This window comes from Mytilus californianus, unplaced genomic scaffold (genome assembly GCF_021869535.1).
Source record: "Mytilus californianus isolate M0D057914Y unplaced genomic scaffold, xbMytCali1.0.p SCAF_11, whole genome shotgun sequence".
NCBI lineage: Eukaryota > Metazoa > Mollusca > Bivalvia > Mytilida > Mytilidae > Mytilus > Mytilus californianus.
The window spans coordinates 5,502,793-5,522,527 of record NW_026262593.1 but is presented as its reverse complement, the minus strand read 5'-3'; the positions used below and the strand labels follow the sequence as shown (position 1 = coordinate 5,522,527).

Below are 19,735 nucleotides of genomic sequence, written 5' to 3'. Positions count from 1 at the left end.
AGGTCTCAAAAACACTTTTCTGCAATGAAATGGAGGGTCAATTTCCAACAACTGTCAAATTAAATGGAATATAAACAAAAATCAACACTTTTTTGCATGAAACTGAATGTACTATGTTTTGGTAGTATGGTTATTAATTAATAACCATAGTTTGTGTCTTTGATGACTTTTATATTTCATTTTATATAGTATAAATTTTAAATTTATTTATATTTTAAGTATAAAATTTGAGTATTTTTTTGTATTTTTGAAAAAGGATAATTATTAAGAAAATGAAAAACATTTTCTTTCTGTGTAGACTTGATATTTCTTTCCAAGCATTGTACAGTACTATTGCAGAATTTCTCATCTATTTTAAAGTTTTGTAAAATTTCATGCAAAATGTATTTGAATAGACCAGATGTTTACACAGGTGTTAATTGAGCTTCCTCTATAATGCTCTACTTTCCTTATCATAGAAGTGGTGTAGATTTGATTGACATCTTAATGGATCATGATAATCATTGTCACATAAACTGCAGAGATGAGCCTACTTAAAAAGCTCTGAGCATCCTCCGAGCATGCTCGGAGCTTCCTCGTAAGAATAAATCTATGATCCCTAACATTAACCTTATTTGTTTTTTTAAATAATCAAATTTAAAAAATATAAGTTAATGCATTAAACTTGAAGAAACAATAAATGTGGTATCCATGCAACACAATAATCAGTCAGTATTCAAAGGAAGAGAAAGGATATAAATCATACGAAAATCCCCAAAAAATCTTATGAAAAACAATAAGGCAACAAAAACAAGAAGGCACGGCATGATGCATTTTCTTGCTAAGCATACCCCATCTCGTAATTCTGATTGTCTGAAAGCAGGAAGAAGGTGTCAGACAGGTCCAAAAGCACATACAATAGGCCACTTGTTATTGCAGCCATATTGAATAAGGGGCATACTTTATGGATGGAGTGTGAAATAGTAAGAAAGGAAGAGAAAACCTATGCATGTTTCCAAGCAACTGTTCTGTATAAATGTTTTCCTTTGTTTTTCAAAGCATTTTCACTTCCATTATGAAAATCTGCACCTATTCAATATGGCTGCAATAACCGTGAAAGGGCCTATTTATCTCATCACTATTGAGGTACGTAGCTTATATGAATTCATTCTGCTAAGAAGTTTTGGAGAATGTTTGGCAAAAAGATAAATGAATATATTGAATAATTCAACATATTGGCAAGCAGGCAGTATCTGACAGATTTCAAAAATGCAATAGGTCTGTAATGATTAAACACTTACCTTGTTAAAAGCAATTTAACCCCTGCAATATTAACAGTTTTTTCCATGTTGGTGTGTGTATGTTGGTGTGTACACTCACCTTGTTATACAACTCTAACCCCTGCAGTATTAACAGTTGTTTACATGTTGGTGTGTACACTCACCTTGTTATAGGCCTCTAACCCCTGCAGTATTAACAGTTGTTTATATGTTGGTGTGTACACTCACCTTGTTATAGGCCTCTAATCTCTGCAGTATTAACAGTTGGTTAAATGTTGGGTTGTATATCTTGGTGTGTATATGTTGATGTGTACACTCACCTTGTTATACACCTCTAACCCCTGCAGTATTAACAGTTGTTTACATGTTGGTCTGTACACTCACCTTGTTATAGGCCTCTAACCCCTGCAGTATTAACAGTTGTTTATATGCTGGTGTGTACACTCACCTTGTTATAGGCCTCTAACCCCTGCAGTATTAACAGTTGTTTACATGTTGGTGTGTACACTCACCTTGTTATAGGCTTCCAACCCCTGCAGTATTAACAGTTGTTTATATGTTGGTGCGGACACTCACCTTGTTATAGGCCTCCAACCCCTGCAGTATTAACAGTTGTTTATATGTTGGTGTGTACTCACCTTGTTATAGGCCTCTAACCCCTGCAGTATTAACAGTTGTTTACATGTTGGTGTGTGTATGTTTGTGTGTATATGTTGGTGTGTACACTCACCTTGTTATACGCCTCTAACCCCTGCAGTATTAACAGTTGTTTACATGTTGATGTGTGGAGTTCTTCTTTCACACTATCCACTGTTGTCTGTAAACCTCTACTTTCTCTATAATGTACAATATGCAAGAGGAACTTTATGGTTCATATTCCATTCTTTCTTATAAGTTTTAATGTTAATTGAAATGCTGAAGCAAAAATCCAAATAAATTTGAAAGGAAAACTGACCAAAATTAAACTGACCACATTTCAGAGGAATTGGAGCTGAAGTTGTAAATACAACAATGGTGAACAAATACTACAGGTTAAAATAATTGACAAAAAAAAACAAGGTATCCACTTCAGGGTCTTATCTAAATGATTCACACAAGCGTTGGTTCACCAAAAAAAATGATGATTAGATAATCAAATTGATTTTTACCCTTTACAGCCATGAATAAAAATCATATGGACTGTACTTTTTCACCCTTTTATAAACTTTTCTGGAATAGCCTTTGGCTAAAACTTTTTCTTTCTTATAAGTTAACAATATATATAAACTGTTATCACAGAGATATGTCTCGCCTTTTTGTAATTTTGATAATGCAAATGTTCAAATTAAAATAGCAATACTTTAACATGTAAGTTATGCAAATATTCAAAGTCGATGAACCATGACTGAAGGTACATGGCTAAACAATCTCCATGGAAATGAAATGTGCCAATGCTAATACAACTGCATACCAAATACCATTGACTTATTATAAGTCGTTCCCTTTAAACAGACCTAAACACAAACATTAACTTGTAAACTATGTAAAAGTTTCAAAGTCAATGAACCATGATGAGAGGGTGGGGCTATATAATATCCATGGAAACAATACTTGCAAATGCCAATAAATTTGCATACCAAATATCATTGACTTAACATAAGCAGTTCATCTTAAACTGATCTAATCAAAAACTAATACATGTAAACTAAGCAAAAGTTTCAAAGTCATTAGGCCATGACTGAGGAGGCCGGGCCAACTATTCTTCATGGAAATGAGATGTGCTAATGCTTATACAACTGAACACCAATTATCATTGGCCTACCACTAATGGTTCCCCTTGAACTGACTTAATCACAAACTAATACATGTAAACTAAGCAAAATTTTCAAAGTCAATAGACCATGATTAAGGGGGCGGAGCCAAATATCTCCATGGAAATGAGATATACCAATGCTTATACAACTGCACACCAAATATCATTGACCTACCACTAGTGGTTCCCTATAAACTGACCTAATCACAAACTAATACATGTAAACTAAGCAAATGTTTCAAAGTCAATAGACCATGACTGAGGGGGCAGGGCCAAATCATCTCCATGGAAATGAGATGTGCCAATGCTAATACAACTGCATACCAAATATCATTGACCTACCACTAGTGGTCCACTATAAACTGACCTAATCACAAACTAATACATGTAAACTAAGCAAAAGTTTCACAGTCAATAGACCATGACTGAGGGGGCAGGGCCAAATCATCTCCATGGAAATAAGATGTGCCAATGCTAATACAACTGCATACCAAATATCATTGACCTACCACTTGTGGTTCACCATAAACTAGACCTAATCACATTTTGACTCCGTCAAGGCGAGACAAAAATTGATTTGAAAACACAACAAATACCTGAATATGTTGTCAATAAATTGTTGATCAGACCACACTGTATTTGTTGTCTGTCTGAAGTCGGTCTGTGTTATAACTGTTGATTTAGGTTGTACATTAGCTCTTCTTACAAACTCATTATACATCTGGAAATGATCTCTGAACAATCCTAAGAAAAGAAGGTAACTATAATATTTCACTACAACACTTTCAAAGGCAATGAATAAATTGGCATGGTGTGAGGTTACTAATTTGTTTTATCCATTCCTATGTTCTGTATACATGGTATAGGGAGAGCTCCAATGAAAAGTTCCCCATATGTAGAAATGGTCAACTTTTGCTATGGGAAATACAAAAAATTAATATTGATGGAAAAAATAGTGGTGCGAAAGAACATACATGGGTACTATCAAGTGTCAATCCATCCATCCAACTAGACACACACACAGACTGACAGACATACAGAGTAAATTGTTCAATCAATATTCTCTTTAAATCTTTGAACTTGAAAATTAAGTAACCATTACCTTTATTCACTGCAGCAGATAACAGTACTGTAAACCATTTAAGCCAAGTTGCTGACTTAAACCAGGACGCTGTGTAGTTAATGTAAAATCCATTGTGCAGAAAAATATTCTCAAGCTCATCCTAAAACAGATCAAATGTTAAAACTCAATCAGTCTATAATAAAAATATATGTCCATTGGACACCATGACCTGCTTGCAATATCATATTTCCATATAAAGTAAATTGCAAAATTAAAATTTTGTACATACTTGAGAATTCACATCATAATGTACAAGTTTATTTGGATATTATTTTTTATTTCTTGATTTTCCTTGTTTTACATCAACTTTTAGGTATATTTGACACTTGCATTAATGAAAGTTTTATAATTGTTTACATTGACATTTAGTTTTCAGAAGTCATCTGTATGTATTATATCAACAAGACTGTTGAAAATTATTTCAGTTCCAATGTCGTGTATCATATATATTTGTGTCAGACCTATCAAAATTTTGTTTACAACAGAATATAATATCAATACTTGTGAACCTCCCAACGCAAGTACAATACTCTCGTTTCCAGGGGTCTCCTATTGCGGACATTAAAGGACCTTCAGCATGCTCAAGAAGATCACTAGTTTAGGTACAAAATAAGCTAAAAATAATGATAGGTTATGGAACTCCTTTTCAAGATATTTAATTTTTAAACAAGAGTGCACACGCTGAAATGTCTCACCTTCTTTACTAACCATTGATATTATGTTGATAGTCCTAAATGAAAGCTTTACTACAACTATGACATAAACTTAACATGATCCAAGAAAATGAAGTCAAGGTCATATAAACCAAACGAGAAATACATGTACACCTTACAATCATTCAATACACTAAATATAGTTGACCTATTGCTTATAGTTTCTAAGAAACAGACTTCGTGAAAATGAGGTCAACAGACGGAAACTTCGTCACATAAGGCATCTATATACAAAGTATGAAGCATCCAGGTCTTCCACCTTCTAAAACAAGGGCGGATCCAGGATTTTGGAAAGAGGGGGCGTAGTATTAAAGAATTTTTTTTTGACCTTTTTTTGGCTAAAAAACATGAAATATGTAAAATGCATTTTGTAGCTAAAGTGTAGGGGTTGGACATTTTTGGTGCCGTATTCTCTCCATCAATTGTCTATTATGAAATGATTGGATGGATCCAAAGCTATGTACTAATTAATATATTTGATGTGGGATTTGTCAGTAAAAAATGGACATGGAAAATTATCGTTTGTTGTATGGTTAGTTAGCATAACCTCACAGATTTCTTGTTGTAAACAAGATATACGGCTATTCAATGAAATTTACAATACGACCGACACGAAGAAAGACAAGCAATTTTCATCCAAATGTTTGGTTGAAATGTTTTACCCAACAAGGGAAGTGAGGGGTTCCAAATCAACCAAAGGCTACGAATTAGTCGGAAATGACAATGAAGTTGTGAATGACGGTCGACACATGGAGACATATAGGCCACACCCAGCAGGCAGGTTGCAGTCGGGCCTTGAAAAAAGTATTCAGTATATCAGTTCGGCGAAACAGACATTCCGGTCAGATATGGGATTTACATGCAACCCACCCTCCCCCCCCCCCCCCCCCAAAAAAAAAAAAAATACGCCCGTTTTTTATTCATCATGTTCATTTAATGCTAAATAATTCTGTTGAAAATATTTTTTTCTAATAGCAAAAAAGTGGACAAGATTATTGTTTTCAATTCAGATACGGCCAGAATTTTTGTTTAAGGCAAAAATCAGGGTAAGAATTTTTTCTCTAAAATATCTCAGACTGCCCCCTCAGATCAAATGGTCTGTACCTTAGCTTTAAATCTATATCTAGAGCTTACTGACTGGGGATCACTATTCAGCCAGGTTATTAATGGGCTGGGGCCTGTGGGGTTAAACATGTTTTCGTAGGTAAATAATATTGCTGTGGAACTTTTTTTTTCATGAGAGTGTAATAGAGTATTACTTTCTGTTGGGTGGAATTGTGAAATAGAAGTCAATACATTCTTGCTCAATACTTTGTCGCTTTGAAGGCGTCATGCTTGTCATCCTCAGCCTAAGCAATGTGTTACTGTAATATGAATTTCAAAATGACTGAGTGACGCTTTTTTCGACGAACTGGTCAACTCCACCGTAGAGAATCACATGACTTTGACATAATCAATAATATATTACAGTAAATACGAGCGAAAAATATCTTTATAAGTAAAGAATTGTCGCATAAAAATTAAATACACGGGAAATGGCAAATTTCACGAAGTCTAGTCTGATTAATCATTTAACAAAAAAAAAAAAAAGTGCAAGCAAAGGGGGGCGTACGCCCTCTACGCCCCCCTCTGGATCCGCCACTGTAAAATATAAAGCTTTTAAGAAGTTAGCAAACGCCGCTGCCGGATCACTATCCCTATGTCGAGCTTTCTGCGACAAAAGTCGCAGGATCGACAAAAATGGCAGGAAAAGGCTGACACAGACTTTTCCTGTGTATATTTAGCATTGGCATTGTTTGGGTCTCAAATCATAAGAAAGAAAATCTAGAATCTACTTAAATTTTGGAAAATGACCTTTTATGAGCTATTTAAGTATTATATGAAAAGAAAAGGGGGGTGATATGGGTGATATGGGGCAAAATATTTTACCCTGTATCGTAGGAAAAAACCCAAGGAGTCTGAACATCTGACAAAAATTCCTAAACCTGACATGACATCCTTAAAAGACAATTTTTACACCAGATGGTTACATTTATGACAAAACTTATGTAGATAAAAAACCTCCTGATCTGAGGTCTAAACTCCTGACCAAAACTTTCCATTCTCCTGATCTGAGTTTCACAGTCCATCACATGTATAATTGAGAATGGAAATGGGGAATGTGTCAAAGAGACAACAACCCGACCATAGAACAGACAACAGCAGAAGGTCACCAACAGGTCTTCAATGCAGCGAGAAATTCCCGCACCCGGAGGCATCCTTCAGCTGGCCCCAAAACAAATATATATACTAGTTCAGTGATAATGAACGCCATACTAAACTCCAAATTGTACACAAAAAAACTAAAATTAAAAATAATACAAGACTAACAAAGGCTAGAGGCTCCTGACTTGGGACAGGCGCAAAAATGTGGCGGGGTTAAACATGTTGATGAGATCTCAACCCTCCCCCTATACCTCTAGCCAATGTAGAAAAGTAAACGCATAACAATACGCACATTAAAATTCAGTTCAAGAGAAGTCTGAGTCTGATGTCAGAAGATGTAACTTATGTATGTATATCATCCAAAAAAGCAGGCGTACAGACTTATATTTCAAAATGTAATTACCACCATCCACTAGAATTAATAAGAGTATCAATACCTACCTTTAATTTTTGTTGTTGTTGGTCTGTTCTGTACCTCAGTGATGATATACTTCCCTCCATCAGATAAAAACAATATGGTAAACCACAACCCTGAAACATTCATAGATTAATATTCTATTGCAATTCAGTAGTACTGTATAGAAATATGTGATGAAAACATTTTAGGTTACATATTGAAAAATTCAAAGTATCTACAAACAGGTATTTGGCATATTTTTAAAGTGCCCACATGTTACAACTCGTCACTATTAAGCTACTGACCAATTGTGAAGTCATTCTGTTATTAAGTAGTTTCTGAGAAAAGTTCCAGGAAAATATTTGTAGGCTAAACAGATGGACACTATCTTGCAGACATAAAGACAAGGTTATTGTAATATAACCTCAACTTCTATTAAGGTAATAAAACTTCATGAATTATATTCTGAGAGTTAAAGTCAATTCTTACCAACATTCTCAAAACTTGTTTATGAAATCTTTTAGTTCTAACACTGTCATCTAAATCTTCCCATCCTTTTCTTTCAACAATAAATGGAAGTACCTGGGGAAAAAATCATATACACGATTGCTGCTATGTATGTAGAAATTTCATAAACAAAGTAATTTAGTTTTCATTTCATATTTGTCAATGTAAAAAATGCATTGATATGAATTATTTTTGTTGTCAAGAGGATAAAATTGTTATTTCATGGTTCTCCTTCTTAGTTCAATCAAAGTTGTTCCACTATTTTAATTCTTAAAATCATACTTCAAAGATAACCATGAATTTATCAAACACCATAACACATAAAGAATTCACATTATATTCATAATTTAAGTTGAAACTGATGAACTTATAGCAGCCCAATAAATTAGTTCCATGTTCAACTGTTTGATTATTGTTTGGTAGCTGTCTCAAATGAAGAATACCCCCACACGCCTTTTTTAATTCCTATAAATAGAACTGGCCACTATGTAATTATATACTGTGGATTCGTTATTATTGTGAAAACAAATCAAATTCATTTCAACTAGTGGCAGTACATGAATATTTGACACTATGAATCTAAAAACAATTTAACTTGATTTCAAAAATACCTAATACCTTTTCTAATGAAGGTTTTCTTTGATCATATTTTACATCTGGTCCTTGTAAAGGAGGGGTCAATATCCAAATGTAGTCCCCAGCAGGCAGGGACCTTACTTGAGCATCTATTCCCCATTGGTCTGCTAGCTGTAGAAACCTGCCTTTGTCTCTCTCCTGCTCATCTATAATCAAACATACTTTTCTTGTGCCACAAACTGTACTAAAAATTTAAGATTAAAACTCTGGTTATTTCTAATTAATCTTCACCTTTTTACTGACATACAATGTAGAAACATATTGTTGTAAATTCCTTTAGATCTGATGAAAGCAGGACCAGTTTGGAAATTAAAACAAGATTATAAAGTTAATACCATGAATAAATGGAGAATGTGTCCATGGGACACAGATGGTGCTTCCCCTTGCATATAACATTATAAAGGGATATAACTCAAGAATGGTAAAAGTGACGCCATCCAAATTTGAACTTAATCTGAGTTTTGTGGTGATAAGCATTGTGTATAAGTTTCATAACATTTAGTCGATGCAAACTTAAGTTAGAAAACAGGAACAAATAATTCAGCAAGTTTTCCATTTGTAAAGGGGCATAACTCTAGAACGGTAAAAGTGACACCACCCAAATTCAAACTTGATCTGTGTTTTGTGGTAATAAGCATTTTGTATAAGTTTCATAACATTTGGTCGAGGAAAACAAAAGTTAAAGAACAGAAACCAATTTGGGATTTACATACATACAGACGGACAAGACGTACAGACCGATATAGAAACATGTTGTTGTAACACTTAGTGCCCTCTCCACTGCAGCAGGGGCATAAAAACTATATGTTCAGTGAATCATGAGCTTACGAATGGCACCAATGTAGTTTCAGCAGAGCTATGTAACACATGGTGTTAGCCTATCTAATAGAATGATAGAAACTTATAAATGGATATGAACCAAAATCAAATATCCCTTTGTAGAACTGCAGGCAGAAACAAATTAGTGCTTAACTGCAATAATTATAGGTTATAACTTGTTGTTTTTCATATTGGACCATACCATTAAACTGTTTATTCAATAAAAAATTAAGTAAATATCGTTACCGAATGAAATCAATACCATAACTAAATGTATACATAGAAATAAGAAGATGTGGTATGAGTGCCAATGAGACAACTCTCCATCCAAGTCACAATGTATAAGATAATGTTTATATATATGAGTGATTAAAAGTGAGTGTTACACAAGATCTGAATAATACCTAGCATCATGTGGAACTGTTGGGAAGTCATGTGACCTTAAGAATCTCTGTACAGACTGTTGATATCTAAACAACTTTGTAGCCAACTGATGTCCTGATTCTGTTAAAGCATATCTTAAATAAAATAAAAAAATATTCAATATATTTACATTGCAGGAAAATGTATTATTTATTTGTTCAAGTTTCAGAAACAGAACGAAAAGTGAGGCACACCGAGAACAAATACAATTTTATATTATCTGGCAAATTGCATACACCCATTTTATCCTGCAATTTAATTTTGACACTTTTAAGTTTAGTTTTTTTACTTCGCAACCTTTGGACCCAAAAATTAACTATGATGCAAATATTATAAAATTGTCGCACACTTAACATGGAGGCAGGTTAACAGATTATTTGTACAATAGTTTGCTGACTGCAAGACAAAAGTCTTTAATGTATATATCATTTATCAGGGCAGTTGTAAACTTGATTATTTATGGTCTGTTCTTTTCTGCTCAAGACCAGTATTATGTCTCTCTCAACACTTCTGATGTTATAGTGTGTTGTACAGTGATTCCATGCATTGTCAGACCAAAGTTGACAATAAGTGTTCATGTGCTTGACTTCTTAAATCCTATAGTTTGGTAGTATCCTGTAATCCTTCGTGTATTAATGAAATAAATCAATGCCTTAAATAAACCTATCAAGTTTTCAAATAAAGAAACTAATCAAAATTATTTGTGACTTTTTAACTTAATGTTAGTCTAAATTTGTCCAGTAGCTCCAATTGCAGAGTTTTGTAAATCTAAAAAAAGTCCTGTTAAAGGAGGACACCATTTTACTGTGAAATAATATAAAAATATCGCAGATGTCCCAATATCTTTTATTTCAAACATTACAAACAACTTACGTGGGATTAGCTGAATCTTCTCTCTGAACAAAATGTTTTGCTATCAAACAGTTCTCTATACATTCAAATCCTCCCACATATCTCCCTAAAAAATCAATATAAGACATCTACTGTTGATTTATTATTATTCGTGGGATATCAATTTTTGTGGATTTCGTTGGTAAAGCAGAACCACTAATATAAACGTTCAGATAAGTACTTAGTCAAATCCCCAAAATAAAATATCCACAAAAATGCAAATTTTACTCAATTTTTGAAAATACATGAATCCACAGTATCCACAGTATATCTTAAAATGCTTTCTGCTTCTAGATTGAAAATGTGAAACGTAACAAACAAAACAATTAAATATCACATTGACCAATACACATTTAATTCAACCATTTAAATTTAAACTGTTGCGTGGTGTCTGTCCATTTCTATTCAACAGTAATTGTTTGGGTCTAATTAATGTTCTTCATAAATGTTTTAGATTTGGTTTCTTGTTATTTTTAGATCTTCAGCTAAGCATACATAATGTGTTGACTTATAATACGATAGCGTGCAACTGAAAAATTATAGAACACTTTGGTAACTTATAATAATGTCAAAACTGAATTTCAACAAATGAAAAGTAAAGAAAAATCAATACACATGTTATGTATTCAAAAAGAAACAATTAACAAAGAATAATATAAAATTAGTTTCCTACCATTCTGTTTATCACTAAGATCTGTATCAGTTAATGGCTGACCCCTGTTCTTGATCTGATCCTCCGTCATACTCAACACACGTGGTGTCTCAGTCATACCACTATATCATAAAATAGAGGGATAATTATTTATTATATAAAATAAGGAGAATATATATGTGTTTCATGGTGTAATTTCAGAGAAATAAATTATCATCAAATACGAGGAGGTTTTTTTTTTTAATGAACTTGACTACCCATGAGGGTCTTGCACAGTCGGTATCATCAAATAGAATAATCAGACAGCCATAATTTTAAATATCAGATAATCAATAAGTCAAGACCCCTTGCTAAATATGTCTATATAAACAAAGTCTATAAAACCAAAAACAAGCTTGGTAAGCCTAAATCAACCCTTGTTTTTCCTCCTCCTTCACATATTCTAGTCCATATAAAATCTTCAGATGAAAGTTAATATGGAAGCAATCAAATAATCCACTAAATGGGAATTTTCACAAGTATTTTTTAAATGCTCATTAACCTTTTTCATTCACAAGTTTGAAATGAATTTTCTAGAAATAACCATTTTCCCATGACCACGAACGGTCCAGAAGAATATTTGAAATCAGATGTATCAAAAGAAATGAAAAACTTGTTTTATTCTATATCATCTTTATATATATCCAAGTCTAAATTGAAAACAACGTTCAAACCTATGATTGTGTTGGATAAAAACCACAATTTTTATATGTGTGCATGTAAAACAAATTTCTTGGTAGAGGGGTCTAAATTCAGCACAAACAACATTTTCCAAAAGACCAAAAAAGTGAAAAAGTATATTTTATCTTTATATATATCTACATACCTGTACAATGCTAACAGTATGGAAAATGGAGCTTTAAATGCCTAAAAATAAATCAGTCAAAGATGAAGAGGAATACTTGTACCTGACAATAACTGTGAACAAAATATATTGAGAAAAATCAGTTTTAGTGGTATTACATTATGGGGTTTCAGTTAAGTACCCTTAGGTCACATTTAAAAATTGCCTCAGGTCACCAGGTCACTTTTAAGCAAACTGAAGTTTTAAACTGATCTGATTTTTGGTTTTGAACATTTTTAAAGGTCACAGGTACATGTAAATGAGAGGTCAGGTGGCAAGGCCACTCACTAAACCCCACAAGGTCGCCAGGTAAAATTTTACCATGTTGGAGCCACATTTATGTGATTGGAGTAAACAAAAAAATTTAGAAATAAAGCTACCACAGATTAATTGTTTCTACATAATAATCGAAATTTTACCACTGTTTTAAAAGAGAGAAAATATAAAATGAATAAAGGCAAGTGTATAATTTACAGTGTATTAAATCTAAATTTCAAAATTGATGTGTCTCATGTTTATAAAAATCTACAATAACAACAATACAGCACAACATCATGTCTGACTGCAGACTGCAACAGTAAACAAAATTTGACATTCTTACACAAATTTCCTCAATACATTTAATTTCTCATTAAGACATCTTGTAACTGATCGTCCTGTTGTATAGACAATGGATATGAAACACCTTTAGACACACATGGTAAATTAAAACACCCCATCAGTATACTCAAATATGTTCTCTTAATTAGTTTAAGAAATAAGAACAAGTAACATACATTTATTTTGTTCTATAACCTGCCATAAAGTCCTGTTTCAGTATAAGGTTCAAATTTTTTGTATTATACATTTACCATATAAAATATACTTACATGGGGTACATAAGGTTTGTTCACTCTGGGTGCAACATCAATGTCTGAAAATTTTTAAAAATAGATATAAGAAGATGTGGTATGAGTGCCAATGGGACAACTCTCCATCCAAGTCACAATTTGTAAAAGTAAACCATTATAGGTCAAAGTACGGTCTTCAACACGGAGCCTTGGCTCACACCAAACAGCAAGCTATAAAGGGCCCCAAAAATGACTAGTGTAAAACCATTCAAACAGGAAAACCAACGGTCTAATCTATATTAAAAAATCGAAAGGGTTCCATGGAACCCAGTGTCTCGCCTACTTTTGCTGCTAGTCACAGGCTCAACAACTAGAGGCTCTCAAGAGCCTGTGTCGCTCACCTGACTCTACTTTGGTTTTAGAAATCATGTAAAGATAGATAAAAATCATAACAGATACCCAATTAATGATTGAGGCCAAATTTGGTTTAATATTGGTCCCCATTATTTAATAAAATATCCTGGTGGCCATCTTGAACAGTAAATCGGCAACAAAGAAGCAACACTTGGTCAGCACCTCATAAGGAACATTCATGCCATGTTTGGTTTCATTCCATTCAGTGGTACTCGAAAAGAAGACATTTGTATGTATTTCCCATAGGGTCCTATGTTAAACTAAGTCCCCTCTGGCGGCCATCTTGGATGATGGATCCGCTGCAATGTAACAACACTTTGTCAGCACCTCATAAGGAACATTCATGCCATGTTTGGTTTCATTCCATTCAGTGATTCTCTAAAAGAAGACATTTGTATGTAATTCCCAAAGGGTCCTATGTTAAACTAAGCCCCCCCCCTGGCAGCCCTCTTGGATGATGGACCCACTGTCAAGTAACAACACTTGGTCAGCACCTCATAAGGAACATTCATGCCATGTTAGGTTCCATTCCATTAACTGGCTCTCTAAAAGAAGACATTTGTATGTATTTCCCGTAGGGTCCTATGTTAAACTAAGTCCCCCACTGGCGGCCATCTTGGATGATGGACCAACTGCAAAGTAACAACACTTGGTCAACACCTCATAAGGAACATTCATGCCATGTTTGGTTCCATTCCATTCAGTGGTTCTCTAAAAGAAGACATTTGTATGTAATTCCCTTAGGGTCCTATGTTAAACTAAGTCCCCCCTTGGCGACCATCTTGGATGATGGACCGACTGCAAAGTAACAACACTTGGTCAGAACCTCATAAGGAACATTCATGCCATGTTTGGTTCCATTCCATTCAGTGGTTCTCTAAAAGAAGACATTTGTATGTATTTCCCATAGGGTCCTATGTTAAACTAAGTCCCCCGCTGGCGGCCATCTTGGATGATGGATTGGCTACAAAGTAACAACACTTGGTCAGCACCTCATAAGGAACATTCATACCATGTTTGGTTTCATTCCATTCACTGGTTCTCTAAAAGAAGACATTTGTATGTATTTCCCATAGGGTCCTATGTTAAACTAAGTCACCCGCTGGCGGCCATCTTGGATGATGGACTGACTGCAAAGTAACAACACTTGGTCAGCACCTCATAAGGAACATTCATGCCATGTTTTGTTTCATTCCATTCAGTGGTTCTCTAAAAGAAGACATTTTCATGTATTTCCCATAGGGTCCTATGTTAAACTAAGTCCCCCGCTGGCGGCCATCTTGGATTATGGATCGGCTACAAAGTAACAACACTTGGTCAGCACCTCATAAGGAACATTCATGCAATGTTTGGTTTCATTCCATTCAGTGCTTCTCTAGAAGAAGTTCAAAATGTAAAAAGTTAACGACGACGACGGACGACGGACGCCAAGTGATGAGAAAAGCTCACTTGGCCCTTCGGGCCAGGTGAGCTAAAAATGGGGAAAAAATTATTAAAAATTTTCCTATAGATACTATCTTTTGATTGTAAGAAGCTTCTGTTTAAGTTTGGTAAAAATCCAGAATGGTTTATGAATCTAATACATGTTTTAAAAATTTTAACTACAGACTGTATGTAATGTTAACTGGAAGAAAAACTAAGTCCATTTATAAGTTAGGGCTATTCCATTAAAAAGGAGGTACTAGGGTCGGAAGGCAATTTTTAAGTACCCCCACGACCAAGAGGAATGTACCATGTATCTTAACACCAACCAACAGAAAGTCGTTTTATAATAATACAAGAACCAACTGGAATATATCTAACTTATTTTATTCTAATTTACCACAACCAAAGGAATTGTTATTTAAACATTATAGTTGCTGGACAATTTAGAGGGGGTGGACAGGGTCAAGGAGCTACAATGTTTGGTTATTACTATGATATAAAGGGCTATTTGTATCTCTTTAATTTTATATTGTTCAATTCATACCCGAGTATACAATTAAAGTAATAGTTCAAATTCAAAGCTGTTTAAATGTATCATATCTAGTTGCACTATTATATTAGCTCTGTAAAAATAAAGTAAGAAACTTCCAGATTTTTACTGGCCGTTCAAAATTGAGAAGAAATGACCTCTTGGAATTGTAGATATATGTATACTCTATAAAAACATCTACATGTAATATCAACATTTATTAATGATAAAGAAAATTACTGTCACATTTCATTGGATTTTGACATGAAAATTTGTGAACTAAAAGTTATTTTGAGTTTCTGTATAAAATATTTCATACTTTTTCTGTCTTTTCCATATATCTTTTGGTTTTCAATTGGAGTGTTTATATTTCATCATCATAGATGTATTTTGTCACCTTCCTGGAATTATTATTTTTTTCTATTGTATTTGATCGGCAAACCTGGAATTACCCTTACCCGACCCCGGAATCTAATCGGGTATTGTAATCGTCTTCATTTCCGGTTTATGGCATCCATTGTTTTTCAATGTTGTTTTTGTCAGTCGGATATGATTTTACTCGTATTTACACATTACTTGTTGGCAATTTTCAGTATAAAGCTAGCGGTTGAACAAACTGAGCATCGCTGTCATGAATAATAAAGATAAAAATAAATTTTGAGATCGTTTTGAAGTTTTGGTCCCAAATTCATGAAATTGAAAATTGGGGAAAAACGTAGGGTATTTGCCATTGCCAATAGGAATGGGACCGGTATTTGGACCCTGTGGAATGCTAGAAAAATCCCTGGAGGGGTGTACGATCTCAATAGTAATATGGCTTTAAAATGACCATACTGATGGTTAAAAAGGTCGTCAAAGTTAATTTTTGTTTTCTTTCAAATCGAAGGTCCGTTGGGCCTAGCTAGTAACCAAACGAAAGTCCGATTGCAATAGTGGAAGGTCGCGGACCTCGGACCACCGCTAATTTGAACATCCGAATATTATTTTCAATAGAATTTGACATCGTTCGCCATGTGCTTGTCATTAAAGGGAAGTAACTCTTGCACTTCCTGAACTGGTACCATAGGTAGAATACAACGTTGTGCCTGTCGCTGCGTAAGTCACGGGAACAGTTATGTTTTCCAAAATATCACGATAAGAGTAGGAGACAAAAACAATCGGTTATATAAGGCCTTGCAAAAACAAATAATAATAAAAAACTTAAAATTACACATTGAAACCGACAGTCACGAAAAATGACTGTCAAAGAAAACCACAACCAACAATACTTCGTTTCTCTAAACACCAAGGGCCACTGGCCATACACGCTTCAACACATCAACAACCAACAGGATTTTTTATAATTGCCGTCCGACCCTGGTACATTCTTTTTAATGGAATAGCCCTTATATATACGGAAAAAACAGGAAATAACTTATTACAAAAATGTACTGATATATATATATAGATAAGTAAGGGTATTTATAACTTACCCCTTTACACCCTACAACTTTTAACAATTTTATTCAAAACTTGTCAAATCTATTTCATTTTCAGAATAAGCTGTTTTAAAATCAATATATAATGGTGAAACTAGAATGTCTCAGTTCTCATATCTGTTTGCAGGGTACAACAAGTTTTAAAATTTAGTATGCAAACTTAAAAATATATGACTGAACCAAATTCTTCTTATTGAAATTATACTGAAAAGTTTACGCTTTTGTCAAGTTTATACCTTGCAACTGATGGCCTCTCCTAGCAGCACCTCTGTGAACTGTATTTGAACAATTCTGACACAAAGACAGGCCCTGACCACCAGTAGCATTCTGACATTCTGGACAGTATACCTCTGCCTCTCTTTCTTCACAGTCATCACATAGCCTTGCCTAAATAAAGAATGCATAGAAAAGTACTTTAAATTTTACACATAAAAAATTATACCACTAACTGTAAGAACATTTATATATACACAAAATGTAAATTATATATATATATATACCTTACTTGTAAAGTACGCACTGGACATGTGGTATTGTCCGCAACCCCCTTTTGCCCACCAAGAAACCAGGAAAATTTTTTTTCACTTGTTAAAGTCTATGGGAACTCTGGTAATTTAAAAGCATGTGTGATTGTTTTGCGGTATTTACACGGAAAACAACACTGTTTTCCATCATCAATTAGAAGTTGAAAATGCTGGTAAATGATTCAAGAATACTTTACTGGTGTTGAAATAAGTCAAAATCACAAGATAAATAACTGAAAAAGTTGTATATGACTTTAACCTGATATCTGAATAGAATGTGTAAATACCAAACAAATATGGTGAGTGTGTGCGGAAAATCACTACTTTACCCTTTCGCCGACAAATCCCAGTTTACAGGGATTCACACTTAAGACAGCTGACAATGAGTCCCTGTTTACCGGGATCAGCATACCTCTTTTATATTTCCCGCTGAAAAATATTGTGAACACAAGTTATCTTTCTTTGTTTATTGCCCGATTGAAAGTATTAACATGGTGATTCCTTTTGATGAAAACTGTGTCAAAATCAACTGAAATTTACAGATTTTACTGGAATTTGAAATAAGGGAATATTTGTTTTGAAAGAATTTGGAAGAATTGAAGCCAGACTAGTATTCTATTTTGATGTAAAATGTCGTTTTTTGTACAGAAACACTTGGAATGGATATCATTCCATGTAAGGAATTGGAACAACCATGCAACCTCGTAAAGATTTTCTAACTTTTAGGTTAAAAATCTTCGATTTTGGGTCCAAAAGATGAATTTCGTGAATTTTATGTATTTCAATGCCGAAAATTAGCAGATTTGATTTTTTTCTGACAAAAAAAATATTAAAACATAATCAAAACTGTGTCCGTGGTGTAAGTGAATAAAATAAAGACATAAATAACTACAGATAAGTTTTTTATCGAGTAGTTCTCCCACTTGTGTCACAATAGCCAGGGAAGCTATCGTCTCAAGAGTACCTTCTGTCAGGGCAGCTATTGGTGAAAGGGTTAATAGATATCACTAAAGAATACGACTTTGAAACTAAAACAGTTCCCTTCTTTAGTGAAATACTGTGAGATATATTCATCACATTTATGTTTGACGGACCTTTAGCTAATATTAAACACATGCAGCAGTATGAAACACAAATACAGAATAACCGATACATCTTTATGTTTAGCTTGTTCCCAGCTAACTTATTTACTTTTTTCATAGCACTGTCAACAAGTGGATTCCAGTTTGAGTTGTGCAATGCTATGAAAAGAAATGAGAAATTTGTAAAGAAGCATTTGATTTTGATAAGTATCAGTTAATATTGGATTTTTAAACTAGATGTATCGGAACGACACAAATGACCCCGTTCGCAATAAAAATTGAAGCCATTTTTAGAAGTGAAAATTTGAAAATGAACTCTGTATAACTACCATTTTCACGAAATATTCAAAGTCCAAAGCCCCTAATTTCAGCAAAAATCAATGGAGAAGAACCAAACGTAAACTTGATCTGTAACTCATCATAGTAGACTCACATACTAAAAATCAGCTCAATATGTGAAGGCGTTGAGAAAAAAGTCTGTATATTACTGCTATTTTCTTGAAATTTTCAAAGTCCAAAGCCAGTAGTTTCAACAAAAATCAGTGTGAACCAAACGTAAACTTGATCTGTAACTCATCATAGATGACTCACATACTCAAAATCGGCTCAATATGTAAAGGCATTTAGAAAAAAAGTCTGTATACCCTACCTGGCAATCTTAATTTGAGAGGAAAAATAAAACACAATACACGACCAAATTCGGTAACCAAGGCAAGTTACTATTTATGAAGTTGATATCAATTTGGAAAATATATAGTCTTGCACATCTTTTATGAATATAAATATGTAAAAGTTGAAATATTAAAAATCACCATGTGCAAAATCATGCGAGTATTTACATTTATGAATAGAAAATTTTGAAATTAATGGAAAACAGCATCCTTCAGAATGATGTTACTTTAGTTTCTACATATATAATACCTTTTTTCTCCTACCACCACGGTTGTTGTTTGCTGGTTTCTGTCCAGGATTGTCAATAGGATTATTTACATTTCTAGCTAGTCCTGGATTATTCATATTTCCAACAGGTTTTGGATTATTTCTTGCTGTGTTCAATGCTCTGTTATTTAAAGGAACTGGAAACCCTGTCCACATTAAAAACAAAATATTCTAATTAGCTACTTACTTACAAATGTGCTCCCTTTCTACAAAT

The 19,735-nt window shown here is 33.9% G+C and overlaps 1 protein-coding gene across 1 annotated transcript in view; it reads right to left on the bottom strand.

The window, feature by feature from the left end:
- LOC127720761 (uncharacterized) overlaps positions 1-19,735 on the bottom strand; it is a 57,789-nt gene that overhangs the window by 21,207 nt on the left and 16,847 nt on the right. The window contains exons 5-17 of the mRNA XM_052227515.1: positions 19,504-19,667; positions 17,213-17,363; positions 13,170-13,213; positions 12,283-12,323; positions 11,439-11,539; positions 10,748-10,832; positions 9,856-9,969; positions 8,615-8,816; positions 7,979-8,071; positions 7,534-7,623; positions 4,154-4,274; positions 3,648-3,795; positions 1,990-2,095 (exon numbers count right to left, since the gene is read on the bottom strand). Of these exons, the coding sequence (XP_052083475.1) occupies positions 1,990-2,095; positions 3,648-3,795; positions 4,154-4,274; positions 7,534-7,623; positions 7,979-8,071; positions 8,615-8,816; positions 9,856-9,969; positions 10,748-10,832; positions 11,439-11,539; positions 12,283-12,323; positions 13,170-13,213; positions 17,213-17,363; positions 19,504-19,667 (1,460 nt within the window). The remainder of the gene's footprint in view (positions 1-1,989; positions 2,096-3,647; positions 3,796-4,153; positions 4,275-7,533; positions 7,624-7,978; positions 8,072-8,614; positions 8,817-9,855; positions 9,970-10,747; positions 10,833-11,438; positions 11,540-12,282; positions 12,324-13,169; positions 13,214-17,212; positions 17,364-19,503; positions 19,668-19,735) is intronic.